This window comes from Lepeophtheirus salmonis, chromosome 11 (assembly GCF_016086655.4).
Source record: "Lepeophtheirus salmonis chromosome 11, UVic_Lsal_1.4, whole genome shotgun sequence".
NCBI lineage: Eukaryota > Metazoa > Arthropoda > Copepoda > Siphonostomatoida > Caligidae > Lepeophtheirus > Lepeophtheirus salmonis.
The window spans coordinates 11349076-11376606 of NC_052141.2; the positions used below are offsets into that span (position 1 = coordinate 11349076).

General features: G+C 33.1%; 2 protein-coding genes across 2 annotated transcripts in view; one reads left to right on the forward strand and one right to left on the reverse strand.

Moving 5' to 3' along the window:
- Window positions 1-27531, reverse strand: part of LOC121126291 (uncharacterized) — a 360273-nt gene that overhangs the window by 36518 nt on the left and 296224 nt on the right. The gene's annotated exons all lie outside the window — the stretch shown is intronic.
- Window positions 1079-2651, forward strand: LOC121126033 (uncharacterized). The gene is made up of 5 exons (XM_040721322.2): window positions 1079-1194; window positions 1255-1353; window positions 1406-1507; window positions 2247-2351; window positions 2421-2651. Exons 1-5 carry the CDS (start codon window positions 1128-1130, stop codon window positions 2570-2572), a joined length of 525 nt encoding a protein of 174 aa, XP_040577256.1. The 5' UTR covers window positions 1079-1127; the 3' UTR covers window positions 2573-2651.

The window sequence follows — 27531 nt, forward strand, 5'->3', positions numbered from 1 at the left end:
GGTTGATACATAATGGGGAGGGGGGAAATATTTCAAGTAATCACCAAATATTGACATTCCAAATGGAAAATGTTTTCTTGTGGAGGGGGCCTTAAATGTTTTATTGGTGATCCACGCTTATTCCAATTGCTTGTTCATAACAAATATTTGTTGTACATAGTGTCAGTCGTAATTTATTCTGTCCAATCTAGTCTTGGGACCGATCCTTAAGGTCGTATCTCCTTTGGACTGACTCTACTAGAACTGATTAAAAAAATAAATAAATAAAGATGGCTAACGTCATCAAGGACTGAACTCTTTAAGTTTTAAAACTGATATGCAGGACTGGACTGGACCGAGACTGAACTGTACTGGACTCTAGTCTTCAGTCCTAAATAAGGACTGAGACATTACATATTGTACTTATTTAAATGCAGAATTCATGAATAATCGTAGGTAGATATATACCGAGTGGTACATTAAAATCTGAACACCTTGAATTTTAACCTTCAACAAGATATACTTTATTACTTAAGAATATAATTTCAACAAAAATTGTACTTTAAATAGATATGTCTCTGAACTCTCTTAATCACCAATGTAGCTGTCCTTAGTGGTAATGATGGCTTCCTGGGGGCGCTGGAAGGCCTGACACCCTCTGCGGATGTAGTCTTCTTTCATGGCGTCTCAGTACTTGCTGACGGCGGTCCTACATGGAGTGCGCGAATATAAATTTGTTGATCCCGTTCAAGTCTCATATTTTTTACATGTACGTAAGTTAGACAGTTCAGGTTTTTTTTTTTTGTAACTTATTGTTTATGCTTTAATATATCGAAATATGAATTAATTTCAATCTCTCAACTTTCATTAGTTATTGAATTAGTAATTAGTCAGATTTCAATGGACAACCTTGTGAAGCAGACAAACATTTCAAAGAATTAGTAAATATTGACATTCCAAATTGGAAAAAAAAAATCAATGAAAAAACTTCAATAAAGGATGCAAAATACAATTGAAAATGGGTCATATCATCATCATATTTGACACTGTTAAAAGCTGTGCCACAGAGGAAACAGTTGAAAAAATGAATATATTATGTATATATATATTACAGTAATGCCTTCAACTCAAGTAAAAAAGTTTCCATCATGATTCAAGTGAGTAGACTTATCATTTTATCTTGCATCTTCATCGGAGCACTTGGAGGATTTGATAGTAAGTCACTAATGGGTTGAAGTAATTTTGAATGTTGTTAGACATGCTTCTTATTCATAGATACATGTGCTGATAAAAGGAGAGATTGTAAAGCTGATAATGTCCTCTGCATGCAACCCTATTACTATTTCCAATGCTCAAGAACTTGTGGATGCACAGGTAAGCGCAATAATAATAGCACTATTCAACTACATATGATACTCGACTCTAGGGGCTTGCAATGATCCTTCTGCTAGTTGTCTTGATGAATCCGGTGATTGCTTTGAAACTCCTCTCATGAATAAATGTCCCCGATTCTGTGGAGTGTGTGAAGGTAAAAATAACTCTTTAATAGGGCGGGCATTCATTTGAGCAAGGTTATTTTCTTCGAGTGTCATCTTAATGAGATTCATTAGAGCAGAGATGTATTTGGAATATCTTAATTTGAGCAAGGTTGAGTTCAGCGACATTTTCATATAATATGCATTAATAGATGAATGACATGAACATTAGACAAAAAAGAACAAGACACCACTAGCTTTTTTATCCACACTCAACCTCGACTGTCAAAAGGGAAATGACCTATTTGAAAAAACAAAAACATATGATAGCTAGTCTTTTGTATTTCTCTTGTTGCCAACAGTGAGTTATGGTTTACAGAATAGTTATAAATTATTATGTAGATTGAATTGATAATCTTACTGTTGTGTCTTAACGAGGTTGAGGAGACACAAACTATTTAAAGGTGGAGAGATCCAGGACGACCGAGAGAAGTGAGGAGAAGGAAAGGCGTAGAGGAATAATACAACACTTATTTAAAGGAACATCTGTATTCTTTAATACAAAAACCTACTCTGCTACATACATAAAATATACTGAAAACGAGGTAAAAGACTGTACTTTACACACATATATATATACAAGAAAATAAGAGAAGAGAAGAAGGGGGAAGAAAACAATAATACATTACACTTACCAATGATGTAACTATACATTTCATTAGTTGATACTTGCTAAAAATAACCTGTTTTAATAGATTTGCGACCTTATTTTAATTATTTTCTCATCGATAGGCTGCAATGACTTAGTTAAACAAACAATATGTGCAATGAATGTTCATCGTTGCAACGAGTATAACGTACTTTACTTGTGTTCAAATACTTGTGGAAGGTGTCAAGGTAAGACTTTTTAAATAACTTGCTCAATAGCTTTGATATTAATGATAAATTATTCTTTGATAATTTCAGAGCGTTGCAGAAATAAAATGGGTTCAGACTATGTGTGCGCTGCATTTAATGCTCGTGGATACTGTTACAGTACCAATAAACACTCTCGTGTGATGAGGGATATTTGCTCTGCTACATGCACCTCAGGTTGTCGTATCAAAAGGCTTCCTTAAAGGAATTATCATACATCGCTATTATTATATAATCATTAATAATAGATTATTCGTCAAATATACTTAACTATTTGCATAACTGAATCATAATATGATTTAAGTGTCCTGGAATTATTTTTTGATATATAACTTACTAGAATTAGTAATTGGCATTATCCTGCGTTGACTAACATATTAACATATTGCTTTATTAATATAGAAAATAACTCCCAGAAAAATCATCCGTGTTACCGTCCGATTTATATGAGCACACTCACACCTAGCTACTCACTCAATACTTAGACGTTCTCTCCTCAGGAATAAAATAATAATAAAAATAACAGCTTGATATATTTTTTAAATATAATGTGATGAGCCAAGGCGTGCATTAGTCTCTAGAGTGCTACCTGTATGTGCTTTACCTAAACATGCTTCTCCCTAAGCCTCAGCTTAAGGGTTATTCATTATTTTTTTTGTTTATACAGAGTGTAATCTCTATTTAACAACCCTACATGATTTTCTTAAACGGATTTTCTCCGGAACTTTATCCAATTTTAGCATAAGCTAATGTTCAATGAAAGCTAAATAAAAAAAAATATATAGTACTCAATATAATCGCATTTGGCGTCAATAACAACCTCGACTTGACCTTAGAAACGGGAGTAAGTATTGATGAGAGTCTCCTTTGGCACATTTCAGAATTCCTCCCAGATCCTGAACATCAGTTTGTATTTTGTGATGCAAGAGGATCTATTGTTATGCCACACAACTCTGCCCTCCACAAATAAGCCCATGAGGTTGTGATCCGATGTGCTTAGAGGCCAAACACTGTGTCCAACAAGGTATTCATTAATTCATAATACTTCATCGATGGCATTTTTTTAGCTGACGCCAAACACTTCTGCTAGCCAGTAAAACAACAAACAACGTGTATTCACTCAAAGTTGGCTGTTAAACAGCAACCGCACCCTCTATAAAATGTTTTTTTTTCTGGTTTAATATGAGGCTTACCCTCGATTTTTTGGAATTGGAATGAATTTCCTTTTCCTAAACGCCTGTCATTATTTTTTAACTCCTGAGCAGTGATCTTCATTTCCTACATCATTCAACTATCCTCAAAACCTGATTATGCATTTGCTTGTGCTTATAAAAGCCGGTTAGTAACCTTGAGGATTTGTTGCAATAATAGGACTTGGAGTAAAATTGATGATCGACATAGGAGTACTTCATGCCAGTTTCCATGTTTATTCCCTTCTCCCCCTCCTGCCGCGTCACAGTGTTGTGTAAGTGCTTATTTATTCGGTCCAGCCCAGTCCATAGGACTGTCGGTCGTTGGGACCAGACCTTGGTATTTTTCATAAAAATATCGATGGTATATTAAGCCAAAAATGATTGATGAAATATGTATAACACAATATAATACGAACATATGATATTATTACAACAGAGTAATTAAAAAGAGGAAAAACACCGTCATTGACGTCACGAGGGATCGATTTTACCTTTTTTAAGGACTGAAAAGTGGTACTTTACTGGATGGGGCTGGACTGGGCCGCGGTTCTTGTTTCTAAATAAGGACCAACACAACGCTAGTCACAGAGGATCTAATGAAACGTCATGACAGCTAAGCTGATCTCCTCCAAAACATTCTTCAAATTCTTAGACTTTTGATTTTTGCTTTTTTTTAACATGTCCAAAATACAGGGTTCGGAAGCCAAACGTGGAAACATGTATCTTTGCAACTCTTCCAGCATTAATGTGCGTCCTGACACTACATATATACTTGTTGTTGACCCATATACGATTGCCAGTTATATAGGGGTATGGGGGGGGGGTCAGGAGAGCAAAATACACTTGAAGGTGATCATCTGAAGTATGTTTTTTTTAATTATTCCATTCACGGAGGCTTTGAAACTGGTACGTTCAGGACGGGCTGAATTTTGTTAAAATAACTTACAAGAAGATCTGATAAAAAGTACTTCTATTCTATCAACCGGATACTGTTCAACTTATTTAATGCTGACCTTGTAGTCACATTTTCTAAATTTTGTAGATTAATTTGATTTTTTATCTAATAATATGAAATCCTCCTTTTACACCCCCCAGTAGCACCTTTTTGAATTACCGCCCCCGACATCAAAGTAGTGGTATCACCCACTTTGGGAAACGCTGTTCTACATAAACAGCGAAATAATAAACGAACGCTTCAAAATATAGCTGATAACCATAAACTCGATTCCTTCTTGTTTATTATTTCTAAAGATTATTTTTCATCAATAAAGATCATTAAACATGTACCTATATTAATATAATTGTAGGAAATTACTCAGTTCAAACCTCTTTTGATCTTGCTGACCATTAGCATATCTTGAGATTTTATATGCTGCGGCTTTATCTGGAATTTCGTAAAAATTCCAGAATTTCTGTTGTAAGTACATTCTTATTTTCGATCCATGTTATTAGGGAAAAAATATTTCGCTTTCTTGCACACTCAGTGGTAACACTTAACTTTATGCTAAGGTCTACAAAATTGTAAAATTATTAAATTTGGAGCTACATGCCTAAAACCATCTGATTTTCTTGAAAATCAGAGTTTTCTTGCTTCTGCCGTCAGGAATAATGATTCAGAAACATTCTTGACAGAAATAAACTCAGATTGATCAAAGCAAGCACGCTGCCGTAAAGAAAATGAATTTAAGACATAATCAAGCCTACAAATATCGTATTAAAATAGCTACTAGTATTTCAAAACAAATTACGAGTTACCGGAAACCTTTGTTGTGGTAGGGCACTGGCGTGGAAAATCTTGAAAATCCTAATTGCTTGGAAGAAAGATTATCCGGTCTTATTTTGAAAATTTAATAACTACAACACAAAACTATCAATTTATTCGGACAAATACTACTTTTAATTTATTGAGGGATTGAAAATGTACAGAAAATATTAGAGTAATGGTTCGAACACTGGGAAACTATCTGTGGTTGTACATCTATTCAATGATTGTCGAAGAGATTGTTATTGTTGGTAGATTGTAAGCATCATATTGGAGAAAAATTACTAATTACATTTTTGGGATACATTAAAAATTGAAAAATGGAAATATATCGAGTTCAGAACAAGATACAGAATCAATAAAACACTGTATGATAATAAAAATACTTTTACATATGTTTTATTAATCCTAATTATGATTTAGGGATTGTTTTAAGGGTAAAAAATGACTTTGAACAATAAAAGTCCCGAAATACTAGAATCCCAGATATTTCAGAATTCAGATGACTGAAAAAAAGGGATCAGTTTAGGATTCAACGCTCAAAGATAAATTCCTTTTTTGGCTTGAATTCATTTGTACAAAATTCAGTTTCTTGGCTAATAGATATAGAGAATACATTTGTCTATGGCTATGAATAAATTGTTTTGTCATCTACAACTCATTTTAAATAAAATTTCATTTTAAACAGCTCAAATACATTCAAAAATTATTTTTTAAATTTGTGTTTCAATTAAGGGCAGAATTCGGTAATCTTTAGAGTTTTATCCATCAATTGGAATAATTTTATAAAATTATACGGCCATTATTAGACTCGTGAAAATTTCTTTCCTAGACACACTGACTGATAAACAAAATATGAAATGGAATAGAGAAGTCATGATGTTATCTATATAAAAAAAACATTTAATCGAATGTTTGATGTCATTTTTTTAATTATAATTTAAAATTATTATTACCAACCGTATTTATACATTTATGTTAAATTAAATAATATATTTATTACTTTATAACCTTTTTAATTTAATGAAAGGTTGCGTTGAAATACAAATAGTAAAATAAACGTACACAGATGGAGCTGAGTATAAGATGTGGCATCTACCTATAAAAAACATAAAATTCAAAAGAACGAGTTATATCATTTTTGGAGTTGGGGATTGACTATCAAATAGTCCTTTCAGGTCATGCTTTTGAAATTGTACTTGGTGTACAGAATCCGTTCAGTGATTCAACAGACAAGCTTATAATCTTGAGCAGCTCTGAATAAAAATCTACATGTTTGGATTTTTCCAAAAATTTGGTACACCTCTGACCTTTGAATTTGATATTTAATTTGAAGCTCACTGAATTCTTCACCTCTGTTACTTTTCTCAAGAAGTCTTTTAAGATTGGTGACCTGACCAAAGTACTTTACATCATCAATTTCCACTCACTTTTCAGCTAGATGTCTGATACAGCCCTCAACATCCTTCCAGTGAGGTATCTCACTCAGATCCATCAACATGAAGTAACCTAGACACAGACTGTACACCTTTTACCAAATCCATTATTTTGCTTTTGTGCCTTTACCTTAAGAGGTATGAAGTTTTTGTTCTTCCGTTCATCAAACATGGTGTTGACCATGCCAATAATTTTTGTAACTTCCACAACTTAATTGTTCACCCTCTACTGAATGTGTGTCTGAATTATACAGATGAGAGAATGCATTCCCCAAATCTTCATAAAACTTTTTTAAGTAGCATGGATAGCTTTTCCTGAGACAGAAAGAAGAATTTCAAGTCTGGATACATCTACAGCAATCTGGAAATAATAAAAACTAATGTATATTGCAGGAAGAGGGGAGAGTTCTGTACTCAACATCAACAAATTTACAGCGCTCCTTCAGATTTTCTGTGCGCACAGTATAGATTTAAAAATGTTGATACATTTTAAATATGATTTCTCAATCTCAACATTCAGTGTGTCTGCTCCATGGTGAACACAATTGTTGAGAATGTGTGCTCGACAACCCACACCAATTACAGATTTGTTCTACAAGGACTTTTTTAGGTGCGAAACATTCCTCCTTTCCTCAGACAACAGATTCCTCCAAAGTTGGAATTACAGTTGTCTCCTGTAAATGAATACTTTTCGAAAATATACATTTCTGCTTCAATGTTTCTTAGATGTATTCTGTAATGGTGTCAGCTGATTCATTTTAGGTGCTTTTAATTTAAATAAATTTACATCGCAGGGGAATATTTCTCAGCTTCATGATTGCTACCATCAGTAGACCTGCTAAAGTACGGCATTTCTTCGAGTGCTTTTAGAGAAACTTCGACAAGGGGCTGATGGGGCTATCACAGCATCAACAATTACTTCTGTTTTGGTGCGAGTAGTTGATATTTTTTGAGCTGTCACCGAATCTGCGAAAATCTTTCTTAGCAAACCAGATGTCCAGTCCATTCATCTATAGCTTTTGGGATACTTTATTGTGTGAAAAGCGAGGGTACCCTCTGCAGCTATAACAGAAGTGTTGGTTTTACTCACAAAAAAGTATGTCATTTACTCGACGAACTCTCTCACCTTGCTGCAGTCTTGTGCTTTGCAGAGTCTACATAAGCCTTCAAATCGTAACCGCCTTTATTTGCGACTGACACATACATGCCTGCTCTGTATGTATGCACTCAGCTTCCAAAGCATCACGGCCCAGGAAAAAACATGTTTTTACTTTTGTTCGTCTGTGAATTTACATTTACGTTTAGGCATGGCTGGAGATGTAATCGGCTATTGGAAACAACGCATAGAGTAGAAGGGTAAGGTGCTCAATATAACTATTAAGCTATGTGGAAGACCCAGAAACACAAATATGCAATTAGGCAAAACAAAAATTAAAAAACTATTTTTTGTTTTGTTCGACGAGGCAAAATACCAGGCGTTTACAGAATATCTGCTGGACCTATGTTTTAAGTCTCGAAAAGAGGGAATGTCTAGGAAAAAAAGAACGCCTATTCATCCTATATATGTATATATCGTAGGAACCTATTTAAAGTCCATAATTAATTTATTTTTGATTTTTGGTAACCTACCAAGAACTAAGCCTAACAGTTTTCCTCGCTTACATTTCTCATTTCCTCGTGCTCCACTATGAAAGAGCATTTGAGTCCATCCCCAAATCCTTTCATCACATAAAACACTCTTCTCTTCTGACACATCCTGGCTCATAACGAAGTGGAAATCTCTACTCTTGCCTAATTTGATATTATGTTTGTTCCCCCTTAAAACAATCACCAAATTAAAAATAGTATTAATAAAACGTATGTATAAAAGTGTTTTTTATGATTATATATGTAGTGATTTTATTAATTCTGTATACTGTTCCGAACTGGATATGCATCTCCAAGGATTTTTGTACCATTTTGTATTTTTTAAGTGATTCCATTTTATATGGGGTTGTATTAGGAAATAGTCAACATTATATTTTTTTTGACTTCGATAATGACGTCATGTCCCGTATAAGTAAGATCGAGGCAATCAAAGGAAGATACTTCTAACATGATTATCTATCTCAAGAGATGTTCGAATTCTGATTCTGAATTCCACGAGGTACAACGGGAGGAGAATTCATCTTACGGAAAATTGTATACCTAATAAGGCAGTAGAATGGGAATTGGGAATAAGATACCAGGATCGAAACAATAAAGCGGTCTATTCATGATGAGTAGATAATTTTGAATATTTCAAAATGGGATCACTTAAAAATACAAAATGAACTAAAATCCTTGGAGATGTATATTTTTTAATATATTTTTATTTAAATTATAGATTGAATACTTTTACATAATATAAGCTATGATATTCTTCAATTCTATGTATTATGAATAAGTTATAAGGGTCTAAAGAAGAGTGTTGTTTTTCATCATTTTTCAGCCTAAAATGGAAATATATCGAGTTCAGAACAAAATACAGAATCAATAAAAACACTTTTACATAAATTTTATTAATCTTACTTTTAATTTGAGGATTGTTTCAAGGGTAAAATATGTCTCTGTACGATAATAGTTCTGAATTACTATAATCCCAGATATTTCTGATGACTGAGAGAAAAACTAAGATAAGTTTTGGATTATTCACCTAAAAATAAATTCCTTATTCCCCTTGAATTCATTTGTACAAAATGAGAGATCCAGAGTGTTATCTATGAAAAAAAAATCTAATGGGATTTAATACCACAAATTAAACAAGCTGACAAAATTTTAAAACTTTTATATCGTGTGAAGCTTGACATAATGGATGCCGTCTTGTGCTTCATATTACATTCACGTTAGAAAAGGTTTCAACAGTGTATGGTTTAAAAGGTTTTAACAATCAATGCAAAATATAATGTTTGAATAACTACTAATAAATAAAAAAGATTTTTGGATGTTGCTAAATAGATTCATGAAATATTTACCATTTATGATCAGCAGCATAAATAAGTGATAAATATTTACAAAATTGACACAATTGAAGTAGTAATTATTACATTTATATATAGCGGGTAGGGCGAATTGTTCAAAATACTAACCTCTTCATAACTAATATATATGTCTCAACAAATTATTCCATAAATACTTGATTATCTGATATAATTTCATAGGGTAGGCATATATTAATTTAAAATGTTGAGTACTAAATAAATAAATTTAAGGGATTTAAATCAAGATAAAACTTTTAAAAATTAGATTTTGAGTTGATAAAATATTCTACGATCTTGGAAGCACCACTATATCTAGTCCGTTTAAAATTGTTAATTGAGCAAAGTAGTTGAACGCTATACTAGAACTAACACTTTGATGTGTTGTTAAAAATTTTATTTGCTGGAGTTTAGCAAGGAACAAATGCGTATAAATCCTAGCATATGAAATTAGCATATGTTAAAATTTTTATTATCAATCAACCTTAAGCTAAAAGCAAGATTTCTAAACCAAATGAATTAAATCTAATTTATTAGTTCACTTTATAAAATTCTTGCGACTTTGATTGGTATTAATAGTTCCAAATTTGTTCCATACTATGACTATTCCTAAAATAAAAACTTATTATCCGCATTATACTTTTATTTCAATGAGATTTTATAAAGACTACCAATTTTGCTTTACCTATACAAGCTTGATCTTTTCTAGTGGTAGACCTTTTTTTCAATTTTTCGAGAGTAAAATTTGAACCAGAGGTTTTGTGAGGACATTTATTTAGCCAAATTATCTGAAAATTGTCATTGGCAGGACTTACATCTAATATGTTAGTCCTCAGCTCTGTTAACTGCCTCAGTACGGGACCTAAACCATTGTAGACCTTGACTATGTAGTCAGACTCGAGCTTGGTCCACTCTTTTTTGATGGAATCCTCAAGAGACTGGACTGGCTCTTGTGAGGAGTGGGAAACACCCTCTTCTCCATATGCGCCCAGATATAGTAGTCAAACGGATTTCCGTATTGAGAGGAGGCCAGCCAGAGGTTGAGATCTGAAAAGTCCGGAAAATAGTCTCTGAGGAGGAGTGTGAAGACACAGAGCTCCGTCTTGAGTGAAAGCAAAGTTGTCCTTGAACTTTTCTCTGGTCCAAGGTAGCGCTTTTATATCGAGATGTTTGATGTAAGCATCTGCATTGAGCCTTTCCTTCCTCTCCATAAAAATGGGAGAACAGACTCCACACCACCCAAAATCATGGTTCAGGCTGAAGTTTTTGTTCTAAAGACATGTCTTACTGAAACTGATACATTGTCTGGATGTTCTGTTGTGATATAGCGGCTGCTGTTCTGCTTATTTACAATGTCATCAACGGTGAAAAAAAGTTCCATCAGAAAAGAGCCAAACCTTTTTCCAAATTTTTGTTGGCTTTAAAAATATTTATAAATTCTTTGTTCTTTCCAACCATCTCTGTTCAGAGATAAGATGTCTTTTTGTCCTCCTTTTGTTGACTATTTTAATAGAAGCTACCAAAATATACGTGTAATGTGGCACATTATAAAGCTCAAATGCCCACAGGGACAATATTACTCATAATTGCATAATATCAATGTAGTGATAGATCAAAATGAAATGATAGTGTCAATAAACCTAGTTTCTAACTAAATTGACTCTTGTTGTAATTCAAAATACATCTTAAGACGAAGAAAATCCAATTTTTACAATTTTCTTATACAAGTTGGAACTTGTATAACAAAAATGACTCCACTTTCCTTGAATAATTGCAGCAAAATAAAATGTATAACTAGACCTAAAATGTGAAACTCTATATGAACAAATGGTTCATATACAGACAATGTGGAATAAAGTAAATTTTGCAAAATTCAACGGGTATTAATTAAAATGCCCACTCTATTGGGCAATTTCCAAATATTCAACAAAGCAAACCCTCATGTTGTTAAATCAACCCTTTGGGCACCATACCAAGATAAAATACCCCCTCCCCACACACACACACACAAACTTATTTTTTAGGTTTTGAGCCACAACATGAAAAAAGCGTATTGCATACGGAGGTATAGATTTGTATGTTGCTTTTGGACCGCACCGATGTGCCTTAGAACCTTTTGGACTGTAGTTCATATTTTAGAAAGGCCCCTCAACGGGCTTATATATGACTGCGATTGTCTTTATCATACATTGCATCTCTTCCGTTCCCTTTAACAAACTGCGGACTTAGGTTTTATGAAGGATTTTTATAACGTATAGTCAACATCTTAACATTGGGCAGCGATTTCTGATATTCATGCTAAGCTGCCTCCCAGATGCCCTTTACAAACTGTAGGTCTATGGGGCATTCAGATTTTGTAAAACGGCCCTGCAACAGGTTTGCATATGGCAGAAAATATGTGTATTATGTTTGGGGCCCTGGTGATGCTTTCAACAACCTGCTCATTCAGAATAATTAGGACAAGCCGCCATTGGCGGTTTTCTGTATAATGCTATAAATTAAAAAAAAAAAATTGCCAAATACATTTTACATAATACTTGGTCAATTTACAAAATGCCCGATATTTCCCAATGTCGAACTCATCTTTCGTTGGTTTGTGTTTAGGCTTGAGTAGGATCCATTATTCTTATAACTAAATCAATTTCTCTCATAGCGTATTAATGATGAATTTGGGTCAAAAATTTAGTTCATTAAGGAAAACTTAATCATTATTATTATGATCCGTAGACTAACCATTTAATCAATTCCTTGTTGAAGCTATTTCATCAAGAAATAGCAATCAAATATAGTCTTACGACCATCTGCATTAATTGTGTCACTGCATTAAGCGAGCATATACAGTTTTCTAATTTAGAATTGTTGCAAATTAAAAGGAAAAAAAGCTTGGTTTAAGAAGTGCCTGCACAAATAGATTTTTTTTTTTTTTCAGTTGCTCTTGCCTGATCCCAATATACAATTTTTACTGAATTTGAGTTCTGAGACCTCAGCTCGTGAGGTCCTTGGTCAAAGTGAGTATTTCGTTAAAATACAAAATCCATGCAAGTTATATTCGAATTGGTCAAAAATGTCAATAAAATATTGAGCCGTAATCCCTTAAAAAGAGTTAAAAATTAATGGAAATCTTCTACTTTTCTTTATTTTTGATTAAGATTGTTTTTATATTGATAAAACACACCAAAATGTAATATATTACTTTACATAATTAAGATTTAAAAAAAAAATAATTTGAAAATGACATTATATTGAAATTTAAACTGAGTGAGCATAATTTTGAAATTCCGTTTTCGTTATACAATAAGGATTATTTACCTAGGTGATAACTAAATATGAATATACGGAGGCTAGGTAATTTTGATTTAAACCATTTCGCCTTAATATATAAATTAATGAAGTTTATACTTGGAAAATTGAAGATCCCTTGGAATTTTTTTATCAAAATATGTAATATGTATTACAATAAAAGACATAAAATGGTTGTTTTCTGTTAAAAAATGGGGGAGTCATCCCCAAAATTTGAATGCATATCCCCACCAAAATTTCATCATGTAATGAAATCGAACCAGTGACAAAGTTTTAATCTAATTAGTTTAGTAAGAAAAACAAAAATAAATATACACGGGACCGATTCGAATAGAAGAATTATTCATTACTTTTCTGTTACTAATCCATCATTCGATGTGATGGATACTAAAAAATACTCATGGATTGACGAACAAGCATAATATGAGGCAGGAGCATAATTCCAACAGAAAACAAACATTTTATACAACTAAATATTAAACAGTTTCGATTTAAAAATTTCAACCTCCAAAAAAAAAAAAAGGAATAACGACGTATAAACTTTATTCATTTATGCTAAGCGAAATATCCTTGAAGCACAATGCCCTAAGTCGAAATAGTTTGAAGACTAAATTATCGGGCACCTGAACATACATAACGAATACAATGACGTGTCATTGGGATTCCAACATGCCTTACTTGTCCGGAGAGTAAGTCATTGACAAAAAGATTCAGGAAAAATAATATTGTAAATTAAGTGGCTCCATTCATTCCTAGTATTTTACTATTTATATTTTCTTGATTGATATAAATTATAAATACATAATAATTAATGACTGGATGACAAAAATTATAATAGATAATTATTACAGGAATTTAAACTACATCAGCGTTGAAACCATTCAAGCTTTTTTCATCCAGTATAGATGCTACATGATACCCAATAAAAAACTTAGTAGTAACGACCGCTACAATGAGAAAAAGACGTATGTTATTAAATGTTGTTATATAAATATCCATGTAGAACATACTGAAGAACATTAAAGTTAAAATCCCCGTGATGATCCCTTGAGATATTTGACCAGAAAAACAAAGTCCAAATGAGATGATAACAACACATCCCAGAGTAATTAATGTAAATCCAGTGCAAGTCAGCTCTGCATAGACCCATTTACTTACGCCCTGATGGGATGTTTTAATGGCCATGTACCTAATTGCAATGAGGGATCCGTAGATAATTATTAACTGCATGATTGAACCAATTGCTAGTGGAGGGGGAACATATTTCGAGTAATAAATTACGGAGAGTACAGACGATATAATTCCGATCAAAACAAGCAGCACAATTTCAACCGTTAACCAAATCCTGTAGATTTTTCCAAAATTTCGAGTCATTTTTTAGAAAATTATTCTTTCACGGAAGAGCCAGGGAATTGAAATAATATACTTAATTATAAGTAACTGAAATAATTTGTTAGGAATCCAATTTTTATTATTCAAGTTTTGTACACTTATTGTCAAGTCTCTAAGAGTTGGGACACTAATGAATTATAACTGATAAATAAGCTACCTTTCACAAAAATAAATGTTGTAAAGCTCGCATTGCGAAAGTTTGCCGTGGGATTACTCATGAGTAAGGAAATCATGAATATAGTCTAGTAATTCATGGATTACTCGATGTGAGAAAATTTGCCCTGAATAAAGCTCGTTGGGCCGAAGAATTGCCTTTCTGTTAGTGTTGGGGTTCGGTTTCGAAATCTGAAACCGGTTTGAGGCCGTTATATTTCTGGTTGGACCGAATTAGTTTTTAAGAAATCGTTTTGAAGAAAGTAAAAAAAGTGAAGGATGAATTAGAAAAAATACACTTTTTAAATCGTTCATTGTTGATTTCAAATAATCCCTATTTTTCAACATCTTATATAATGCAATTGTTTATTAATTTTTTCACAAAGTACTTCGATGTCTCTAGATAACTACATATATTTTCTCACAAACATCGAGTATTCATGGCTTTATTTGAGATGTTAAGGAGTACTTTACACGTCTCAATATTTCAATAATTTGTATATATTACGAACTTGACTCTCTACCACCGACCTATATAATAACTGGATACTCAATTGGAGTCAACGGTTAGCTGTCGGCAGCCATCTTAGGTACCTATATGAAGTTTATTTGTATATGAAGAAATATATAGGAGACTTATCTCTCACTTGGAACATTGGAGGAACAACGATATTCTCGAAGCTGTACAAGGCTTAAGATAAAGATAAGATTCAAGTTCTTCTCCTTGCCCTTTTAATCCAAATTCATTTATGTACTATGTCGTCTGTTAATGCCTATAATCGGAATCCTTCTTTTAGTTAAAGCACTCTTATACTTTCAACGTTCAGCGTATACACTCACTTACATCTTGCTCCGTGACTTTATCCTTCTCATTGATAACAAATGATATACAATAATGTCGGTGTTCTTTGAGCAGCCATGTTGCATCAGAACAAACAATAAACTAGAATAGTTTTATTACAACAATCTTTGCTACTATTTCTTTTTAGAAAATACAAATATAATAGACACAGGATATTTAAGACCTTTAAATCATTGATTCTTATAAAAGAATCTTTTTCGAAAGAGACTTTCGTATAAATTATTTTTTATAATGCTCAGAAATGAGGCTGACTTTATGATGAAGCCTAATTTAAGAATATGTCAAGATAATACGTTTTTGTAATTTAAGAATATGGTTACTTAATGGTGAGCTGTCAAGACTATGAAGTTCAAGTTCCTTAAATATCTAGGACTTATAATTGCCTATTTGTAGGACACGGCTGGTAATAGTGTTTTGTATCACAGTAGCTTTGGTCTTGAGAACACCTTGAATTTTGAATCTCAAGATACATTTTTCAGCTTCTATACATGTTTCCAATACAATTTCCCATTCCATTGAATTTTTTTTGAAAACTGAAATTTCGTCTAATGTCAAATTGACAAGAATTTCTTCTTTAGATTCGAGAGCTTTATTGGCCTTCGATTTAAGAATATAAAAGGAAGGTTGAGTAAAACCTGGATCACTATCCACATTCGAATACCAGTTTCGGATGGTACTGAGACTAGGTAGGCATAAGTCAAAGGTATTTCTTATATAACTTATATGTCGAGTAGAGTGGCAATGTCAAAGGAAATGCTCGGAGCTCAGGTGAGTAGCTACTGCGACTTCCCTTATACCACATCCGATTTGCATCCTTTTTAAAAGGTTTTTAGGAACGTCAGACATTGTACCAAGAATGGATAAAGCCTCTTCTAATAGCATTCTCTTGGACCTCAGGTCTTTTAAAACGTCAACCAAGTTTCCTAACTTCTTGGAGATTGTATTCCCTTGACATCTGTATTTTTTAGAACGGTCTGCAAGCTCGGAAATCATATGCGTTTGCCATTCGAGCTTCTCCTTAATGACTTGAGCTGATGGGAGAGAATAGGGATGACCCAATTGCACATTTTCCGTAGCCTCTAAGTGGGAAGAGGTAAAAAATAAAAAAACCAAACCACGTCGTCACCCTAAGAGTTACTCCGATGTCGATCTTCCATTCTACTCTGAGGTGAACAAGAATGAAGTTTTTTTAGTCTGCAACAAATACTCAGTATTACATTTCCTCTTTCATGAACTAGTGATTACTTTATACGTATAGGTTATATGTTCTCTCTTCAAGAATGGAAGAATAATGACAACAGCTTTGGAGAATAAAAAAATATATATTCAGATAGCAACTACAAAAAGCCTCTATTATCATGTTATTTTCATCTTTGATCATAATACTAAGTATTCAATGATAAAATAAACTTATCTGGAAGTGACACACTCTAGAATCCTTAAGAATGATCAGGGATTCAGATTACGACGACCGGTTGGTTTACAATATATCTAGAAATATTCTCGAAAAATCATATTTTTAATCAACGGTTTTATGATTTTGTTTTTTATTTGTAACGATGATTGAGTATTTACTCTATTATCTAGTTTGTTATTTCCCATATTTTCATTGATCTTTAAAAACTTGCTAATGGCCCAGCAAGGACTCTGATCAAAAAGACTTAAGTGTACACCAATTTTTATTCTTTTCATCAGCTTTGATTGATAAAGTTATATTTAAAGTGTTATTTAATTATTTTTGGCCAACATAAAGTTCATGAATGGAATACTTGGCTCAAATCCATTGGTAAAAAATAATCATACTAAAAAAAAAGGATAAAAAAATTCATTAATTTCCTTTTTTAATATTGTGAAGCTTCATATTATTATTTGTTTTTTAAATCCAAAAGAGGAGCCTAACAAAAGTTGCAGTCCTTTTTTTAGCTCCCCCTGTATGCTCAAAATTACAATTTTCATTTCAAAGATTATAACTACTTATACTTATATTTATTACTTAAAAATATTTCAAAGATAAAGTTTGGAGTACAATAATAATAAATTTTTTGAAATTGTTGAACAACTGCTTCATTTATTCAAATTACTTATATATGGAGACAATACAAATCAAATCTTTTTAATAATTATAAGTAAATTAGAAGTATAAAAAATGCTTGTTTCTGAGGTTCAGGTTATTTAAAAGATTACAAACAATGGGGAGAGTAGAAAGAGTCAGAGAACTCAATTGGAAATGGACAGTCACAATGAACACGAGACAACTCCTTCATACTATGAGCATCGATGAAAATCATGTAGGATTTGGAAAAGTCTCCAGTAGAATGAGAGACCCAAGAAATGAGAACACCCTCATCTTCATATTGCCCAGATGGATTAGGAATAAACATACTTTTACAAGGTCTCCAATACTCATTTTCGCCTCTCCACATCAGAGTGTGTCTATTCTCAACATCGAATTTAATTATTGAATTTCCACTCTGGCCATATGTGAATTGATACTTTCTACCATTGTAATTGGGGTTGATACAGGGATACATCAGTTTGGACTCACGAAACAAGTACTGAGGACGAAGAATATTCCTGCTAGTTCCATGACTCATCATGGAGGAATCTCTAGAGGGGCAGTAGGAAGAATAAGTCAATTCCATTCCCCTGGAGGTGGTGCTGAGAGGAAGACGGAATCTCATGATTTTGGAAGAAGAGTATCTCTCTCGGAAGAATCGAGAGGAAGGAGATCTCATGGATGAAGAGAAATCAGCGTCCTCAAAGCCCATGACATCAATGACAACGTTGTTCTCATACTCGTAGCAGTTGACAAAGTTGTAGAAGAAGTATGGTTTATCCGTCACGTAGCTCATTTCCATGCGTCTACCAGTTCTTTTGTCCATGATGTAGAAGTAATTGCTTTCTCCTTGCATATACTCCATGCCATAATCTCCTGAGAATCTTTGGTTGTTAGCAAAGTGTCTCGCATCTAATCCACAGGGCTGCTCACAAAAGATCAAATAGTTGTCTGTCATTCCATAGGCATGAAAAAAATCCAATGTGATTGGGGAATCGTGATGGAATGGTTCCAATGACTTGATAGTTGCTCATTTCAAAGGATCCTGGATATTTTAGGAAGTGATAATTATTGTTTCCTTCAGAAAAGGAAGCCCCCATGTTAAAATAGTCTCCATTGAGGTCTCTCAAGGGGAGTCCCGTTTGGATTCGGATGAATTGTGACATATCTCTGTTGTTGAAGGATGGACTCAAGTTACCAAAGCGATAGAATGGGAAATATCCATGACCTTGTTGATCATTGAAGGATTTGTATCCAGCCATAGAAGAGGTAGCTCCTTCTTTTGTTTCATTGTAGATGTTGTTATGACTTCCGTGAGTATTATTCATGCCTCTATCGGGTCTCATGAAACGAGTCATGAAATTGCTTGGATCATCCATTCTGAAAGAGTTCATCATGGACTGAGCTTCGAAAGGGCTCATATCATAAGTTGAGGAACTTCTTCTTCCAGACATTATGTTTCTGAACCATTCAGGGAGACTTTGGCCTCTGAAAGAGTCTCTCATTTGAGTAAAATTGTTACTCATTTCTCTATTCATGTTGAAGCTTTGGTTTGGTTTTGTTACTCTTTTGGAGATGAACTGATGATGATTTCATGCAGTGAAGCTCCTTTTATACAATAGACGTGATCACACTTCATTTAATTATTATGGTTGAATTCTCGTACACAGGGAGACTACATTTCTGTATTGATTGCATTATCCTTTTAAGGTGCTTCTTATTTTTTGAGTCAATATTATTATTCAAATTAATTTTTCTTATATTTAAAAATTAACAATTTACTTAGATATGTAATAATTACCACATTGAAAGTTAACCTTTATTTGGATTAGCAATTAATTGTTAGTCTTTAGTTACGTGACATATAATCATGTCATATAAATAAATAGAATAACAATAGCTATACTTTTTGGCTAGAATGAATGATTAGAAGAACAATTATAGCATAAGTAGTTTTGAAAGTAATTGGCAAGTTCACAACATAGAATTTAACTAAATTTTGGCATAGAAAAAATAAAGACTTTGATTGTTTATTTCTTATTATAATTTGATACTCCACAAATACTTTGGTAATCATATTAAAACAAAAGTCCGTTGGAGAATAGAGACGTTCTCTATTTATTTGCTCAAAGACTTGAAGTTTAGGGTCTTCGAGACCAGATTCACTGAAAGTTACTAAGGGGAAATATTTTGAAGATACAAGAAAGTCGAGACAATCATTACATTTCAGTCTTGAAGTTTGTGACCGTGTAATATAGCCAGAAATTACATACAAAAGAGCTTCGTCACTTCTTTCAAGTTCATAAGTCATCTCGTTTTCCTCGATTGAAGCCAAAATTATTGATTTGGACTTGATTATGTCCACATCTTGAATTTGAGATCTACTTGAATGAATTTTCCTTATTTGTCGCATATTAAGCCCATCAAATTTAGCAAGTGAGAGTATTCTAATTTTTTTCTCAGCGTCAAGTATTTGTCTTACTGAAACATATTAGTTTGCTCCAGAGGCCTGACGGTACAAGCTGAATCTGGATTCTATAAAATCACTTTGTACTTGACCAGTATTTAAACTCCCAGTTCATGAGTAAATGTTGAGCAAGCTTTATGGCTGCACTTGTAGTTTGCTTCAAGGCTGTAAAGGTTTCCATTGTAAGTTCCATTTGGTGATTTTTTGTTTCTTCCTGCCATAGAATCAACCAAATATTGAACTTGGAAATATATTCAAAATAATCCTGTCCTGCTCTGAGTGGTTCCTTTGAAGTATCCCTATTTCGAACTCCCGCAGAAGGTGAAACCAACTTTTTTAATATTTAGTCCGACAACTGGGTACACAACATCAATCTGGTATGATTTTAAAATAAACACTGTAAGCATGGCATCAAATTTAGTATCATGATCTTCATTATAACAATAATATTATCATATAATAATCAAAAGTAGGATCTTTATTATAATGAGAAAAGCTGGTGTCAAATAGTATTTGAAGAGCAATTAAATAAAATATATTTGAAACACCATATTTGTAGGTAAATATCAATACTTTCATATTGTTCTAACAGTTTATAATAGATTTGAACAAGCTGGACTTTAAAGCTGTGTGGTCAAACTAACGAAGCAGAGTCTCAAATTTTTGCCTTTGATGATTCAAAAATTTTATGTATGAAATGGGTAGACATGACATAAAGAGACATTGTGCAAAAGTACTTTAATATTCATGCATAAACACAAGGTTATTAAAAATAATTTGTAAGTCCACCTTTGCGTGTTGAGTTTTTGTTGGTTTCCCGCTCCAAAGTGACCACACAGCAAAGTCCAGCTTGTTCAAATCTGGCGAGGAAGGGGCAACATTTCTTTGCCTCTTTACCTCTAGAGCCTGCTGGCCTTCATGAACTCTTTCAGAAGGCGACGTCGGGTCCTCGTGTATGAGAACAATCCCAAGTCGCACTTCACCGCAATCATGATGGTCCTAGAAGCCACATAGAAGAAATTGGTGTGATGATTAATCGATTTGGCGTGTTGATCTTCTTCTCCATGCTTGACAGGAACTCCACATCTCTTTAAATTATTCCCTCTATTTGTCTAAGAGCAGACTGGTCCAATGGAGGACTGGGATACTATCTGAGTCAAAAAAATTGTCATTATCATTCTCAAATATCAGAATGTTGCTCTGATGGATAAAAAATTACACTTGTAATATCAAGATTTCTATCTGATACTGAAAACTATATGTACTGGTAGAGGGAGAAATGTTGGAATGAGTATGGACATTGGAACAAACAAATTGTTTTACTCAAGGATGTGACAAATTGGTGCATGTAACAGTCATTAGCCGCTCGTTAAGCTATTAAGAAATCGAACTATTATAAATGAAATTCCAAATATGTGCCTATTTAGCTCAGAATTAAATAGCGAACGTTAATGTGGAAGTTAAATATTCTTCATTTGCCTGGTATAACAAATTCAGTCACTGACGCAATGTCAAGAAATCCAATGGAAAGCAGAGGTGAGTTGACTATAGATGAACAGGAGGAGTTGTTGATGGCGTTATTAAGGTATGAACCTGAGTTGGGAAGAATCACATGGAAAAAAAATCGTAGATGTAAACGAGACCGAACACCTTTTCTCAGACACTGCTGATAATGATGGAGGACGAAGTTCTGAAAGAAAATCTATCCAAGGGGAAAGAGAAAAACAAACCTATTTGGAAGTCTTTGTACCAAATGTGTGGGGTAATTATGTACCAGGATAAATTGTTTGTAATAGAACCACGTCGCAAGGAAGTGTTGAAGATATTGCATGCCGCACATCAGGGCACCCCAGCAATTATATCTCAATGAAATTTTTTTAGTGGGGCTACAGGGCCTTCAGTCCATCCCCTACGGACGCCCCTGGTAACGTCGTGTAGAATGTTAATATCACAAATAATTCTAATAATGACTATGTTCTAACATTAATAACGAGTTATTAATTGTTTCGTCATAAGTAATCAATAAAACTATAACTTAAATCAGGATTCTGTTTTATTTATCTCTGAACAAAATTATCTTAAAATACGAGAGAAGTAATTGCCTAACTTTTATACCTAAAATTTATTTAAGTATTAAATATGTAAAGAACCGATCGAAATCCGAAAAAATGTGGATATGTCCTATCTTTACCTGGGATATAAAGCAGATGACCCGGGCTATAAAAAACAGATAATATGTTATTTTTACATATGTTTCTAATGAATCTCAAGAAAAAGTAATAGATAAAGGAAATTAAAAAGTAAAACACTCAACTGGGAATTCATTTTTTAATAAAATATCGAAGTTAAGATCTGAGTTGAAGCAAGCACGAGTTCAACCATTGTTTCCATGTGAAAGTTATTCTCCCTTCAACAACTTCTGAATAAATTTATAAAATGTTATGGATCAGTTTATGATGTAAACATAGGAGTGAACTGAATAATTTAAGAAGCACCTTAAAGGGGTATCCAGATAGAAAGTAAAGGATTAACAGTCCCTGTGAACCATACTAAAATTAAATGAAGTGTGATCACGTCTATTGTATAAAAGGAGCTTCACTCCATGAAATCATCATCAGTTCATCTCCAAAAGAGTAACAAAACCAAACCAAAGCTTCAACATGAATAGAGAAATGAGTAACAATTTTACTCAAATGAGAGACTCTTTCAGAGGCCAAAGTCTCCCTGAATGGTTCAGAAACATAATGTCTGGAAGAAGAAGTTCCTCAACTTATGATATGAGCCCTTTCGAAGCTCAGTCCATGATGAACTCTTTCAGAATGGATGATCCAAGCAATTTCATGACTCGTTTCATGAGACCCGATAGAGGCATGAATAATACTCACGGAAGTCATAACAACATCTACAATGAAACAAAAGAAGGAGCTACCTCTTCTATGGCTGGATACAAATCCTTCAATGATCAACAAGGTCATGGATATTTCCCATTCTATCGCTTTGGTAACTTGAGTCCATCCTTCAACAACAGAGATATGTCACAATTCATCCGAATCCAAACGGGACTCCCCTTGAGAGACCTCAATGGAGACTATTTTAACATGGGGGCTTCCTTTTCTGAAGGAAACAATAATTATCACTTCCTAAAATATCCAGGATCCTTTGAAATGAGCAACTATCAAGTCATTGGAACCATTCCATCACGATTCCCCAATCACATTGGATTTTTTCATGCCTATGGAATGACAGACAACTATTTGATCTTTTGTGAGCAGCCCTGTGGATTAGATGCGAGACACTTTGCTAACAACCAAAGATTCTCAGGAGATTATGGCATGGAGTATATGCAAGGAGAAAGCAATTACTTCTACATCATGGACAAAAGAACTGGTAGACGCATGGAAATGAGCTACGTGACGGATAAACCATACTTCTTCTACAACTTTGTCAACTGCTACGAGTATGAGAACAACGTTGTCATTGATGTCATGGGCTTTGAGGACGCTGATTTCTCTTCATCCATGAGATCTCCTTCCTCTCGATTCTTCCGAGAGAGATACTCTTCTTCCAAAATCATGAGATTCCGTCTTCCTCTCAGCACCACCTCCAGGGGAATGGAATTGACTTATTCTTCCTACTGCCCCTCTAGAGATTCCTCCATGATGAGTCATGGAACTAGCAGGAATATTCTTCGTCCTCAGTACTTGTTTCGTGAGTCCAAACTGATGTATCCCTGTATCAACCCCAATTACAATGGTAGAAAGTATCAATTCACATATGGCCAGAGTGGAAATTCAATAATTAAATTCGATGTTGAGAATAGACACACTCTGATGTGGAGAGGCGAAAATGAGTATTGGAGACCTTGTAAAAGTATGTTTATTCCTAATCCATCTGGGCAATATGAAGATGAGGGTGTTCTCATTTCTTGGGTCTCTCATTCTACTGGAGACTTTTCCAAATCCTACATGATTTTCATCGATGCTCATAGTATGAAGGAGTTGTCTCGTGTTCATTGTGACTGTCCATTTCCAATTGAGTTCTCTGACTCTTTCTACTCTCCCCATTGTTTGTAATCTTTTAAATAACCTGAACCTCAGAAACAAGCATTTTTTATACTTCTAATTTACTTATAATTATTAAAAAGATTTGATTTGTATTGTCTCCATATATAAGTAATTTGAATAAATGAAGCAGTTGTTCAACAATTTCAAAAAATTTATTATTATTGTACTCCAAACTTTATCTTTGAAATATTTTTAAGTAATCAATATAAGTATAAGTAGTTATAATCTTTCAAATGAAAATTGTAATTTTGAGCATACAGGGGGAGCTAAAAAAGGACTGCAACTTTTGTTAGGCTCCTCTTTTGGATTTAAAAAACAAATAATAATATGAAGCTTCACAATATTAAAAAAGGAAATTCATGAATTTTTTATCCTTTTTTTTAGTATGATTATTTTTTTACCAATGGATTTGAGCCAAGTATTCCATTCATGAACTTTATGTTGGCCAAAAATAATTAAATAACACTTTAAATATAACTTTATCAATCAAAGCTGATGAAAAGAATAAAAATTGGTGTACACTTAAGTCTTTTTGATCAGAGTCCTTGCTGGGCCATTAGCAAGTTTTTAAAGATCAATGAAAATATGGGAAATAACAAACTAGATAATAGAGTAAATACTCAATCATCGTTACAAATAAAAAACAAAATCATAAAACCATCGATTAAAAATATGATTTTTCGAGAATATTTCTAGATATATTGTAAACCAACCGGTCGTCGTAATCTGAATCCCTGATCATTCTTAAGGATTCTAGAGTGTGTCACTTCCAGATAAGTTTATTTTATCATTGAATACTTAGTATTATGATCAAAGATGAAAATAACATGATAATAGAGGCTTTTTGTAGTTGCTATCTGAATATATATTTTTTTATTCTCCAAAGCTGTTGTCATTATTATCTTAGATATTAGTTCGGGACTCATTTTTAACAACTAGTGTGTGTAGATAATGCTCAGCCAGGCAAGAATCTAGAAACTAAATCACACTCTGGCTCATCAAGTCATATTTAAAAGTCAAACAACTGATGCTGTTATTGTTGTTCCCTTAATTGTTGAGGATATAACATTATAGTATTGAGTAGTTACGTGTGAGTGTGCTCATACAAAACGGAGATGAATATCGAAATTTTATTGGGGAGTTATCTTTTATATTAAAGCAAAGTTTGCCTGCTAGTTGACGCCTAATTATTCATGGCAATGTCGTGTAACTCTGCCAGTTGCTTATAAAAATATGGTTAATATAAAATGCCAATTAAAATATAGTAAATATAAAATCTAAATTTTGTCAGTCTTACCACCTGAATTTGTTTAGTTTGTTGCGTAAATCAATGTATTATGACAAAAACTAATAATATATATATATTTAGAGGTCCCTCAACGTCTTTGAATTTCAATAATTTGACAACTTTTTCATTGAAAATGTCTCTTTCTTTCAATATCATCAAATACATAGAGTTATATTTATTTTATTGTATAACGTTTTTTATTTGTATATACGAGTATAAACTTTAAAAAATATCCTAACGTATTTCCTATAACATTTTTTTTGCCGTCATATTGGAAAGATATTTAAAAAGAAAAAAACAAACATATGTATCGTGTATAACGCGCATTATTTTGTCCTTAAATCTTCTATTTAGCTTAATAATATGGAGAATTATTTGAACAAAACATCATGCAATATAATAAATTAGATCTTAAACTTACATTTAAGACTTGTTTGATTTCTTTGTAATCAAAATATTTGCAAAATACTAATATTAACCAAATTGTTGAGACTACGTTATTTCCGGTTCCTTCTTAGTGGACATTCACAAAACATTTGGGCAATTAAGGGTGGTATGCTTTGGTAAGGGTGACATCAGCATCAGGACGGTCACCAAGACCAAACATCTGGCCTCAATCAGGATGTTATGAGCTGTAGCATCAACTGGAGAAAAAATGCCTCCAATTTGGTTTCTTGTTGGATACCGGTTACCTGCAGCCAAATACTTGATGGTGTTGAAGGAAAATGGGGTCTATTAGATCACCAAGACCATGAAGACTTACAACATGGCCACGTACATGTTTCAGCAGGACGCGGCTCCAGCCCATACTCCTAATATTGACCTAGAGTGGATAAGTAGCAACATGAACTTCTAGTCCAACAACCTTTGGCCCAGTCAGAGGCCGGATCTGAATCCACTGGATTACTCAATTTGTTGGCAAATTGGGACGAAGGCCTGCAATGCCTGCCACCCGATTATTGATTCCCTGGCAACCTCCGTTAACCAGCAAGGGAGGATAATGAAAAAAGACTACGTTGCCAATGTGTGCAAGGGGTTCTGGAGGCGGTCATTGAGAGTGATGGTGGCCAGATTCATAATTAATGTGCATTTTAAAAAAACATTATAAAATAAAATTTTCTATTTATGAGATCATCCTGATGAATTTTGAATATTTTAATGACTAGGCAGGTGTCAAAATCAATATATAAATTATTAATGTGAGGTTGTAAAGTTATATATCATGGACCAAAAAATAGTTTTCCAATTAACCCTATTCGGACTAGAATTTGGTTTTACAGTTCTGAATCATTGATGTTATTTCAGGGGCGTCCACAAGGGTTGGCCGGAGGTGTTGTCCCACCCACAATATCCAAATTTCCAAAAATTAATTTTTCCAATTTTTCCACAAAATTTAATATTGTGTGAATAGCTTTGGATTTTGGAATTTTTTTCCGAGAAAATTAATAATTGAACTTGTTAAGAAGAAATGTAATTTTTATGACTAGGTGTTGATTTATATATATTTTTTCGAAAAAATTAATATTTGATTTGTTTTCTAAAAAAAATTAAAAATTTTTTTTCCAAAAAATTGAATATTTAAAATTTGTCGAAAAAAATAATTTTTTGAAAATCTTTTGTGAATAGCTATGGATTTTTGAAATTTTGAATTTTTTTCTACAGAATTACTACCCCCCCCTCAAAACAAGTATAATCTTGCGGACCCCCCATTATTTACAATGTATTTCTTTAAGCCTCGCCAAGATATTCTGCTATTAAATAGTATTTAATATTTATTCTTGTATTCCAATTAAGTTTTTGGTCATAATAAATATTCCAAATAGGTCCTAAATTGAGTAGGGAAATTGGCCCCTGCCCCCTAGGATTTACTATATTTATTAAAAGTTTAAACTTTAACAATGAGCAATGTGATTAGTGTAAACTATTAATAGGAAATAGAATAAAAATGCCGAATTGATTCGAATTAAATTTATATATTTATTTAATTGAACACTAAAGTTATTTTTTTGCTTCTTAAAAATAGTAACATAACGTATCCTGGTTATATTTGATTCAAGATTAAATCATATTAATTAAATGTTTATTTTTTATACTGCTACTTTATTTTTATTAATTATAAAGTTCATAAAAATGATGTAAACTTCAAAAAGTAGGTTAAAACTGTGAATGCCTAATCATTTAAATGTATTTGTT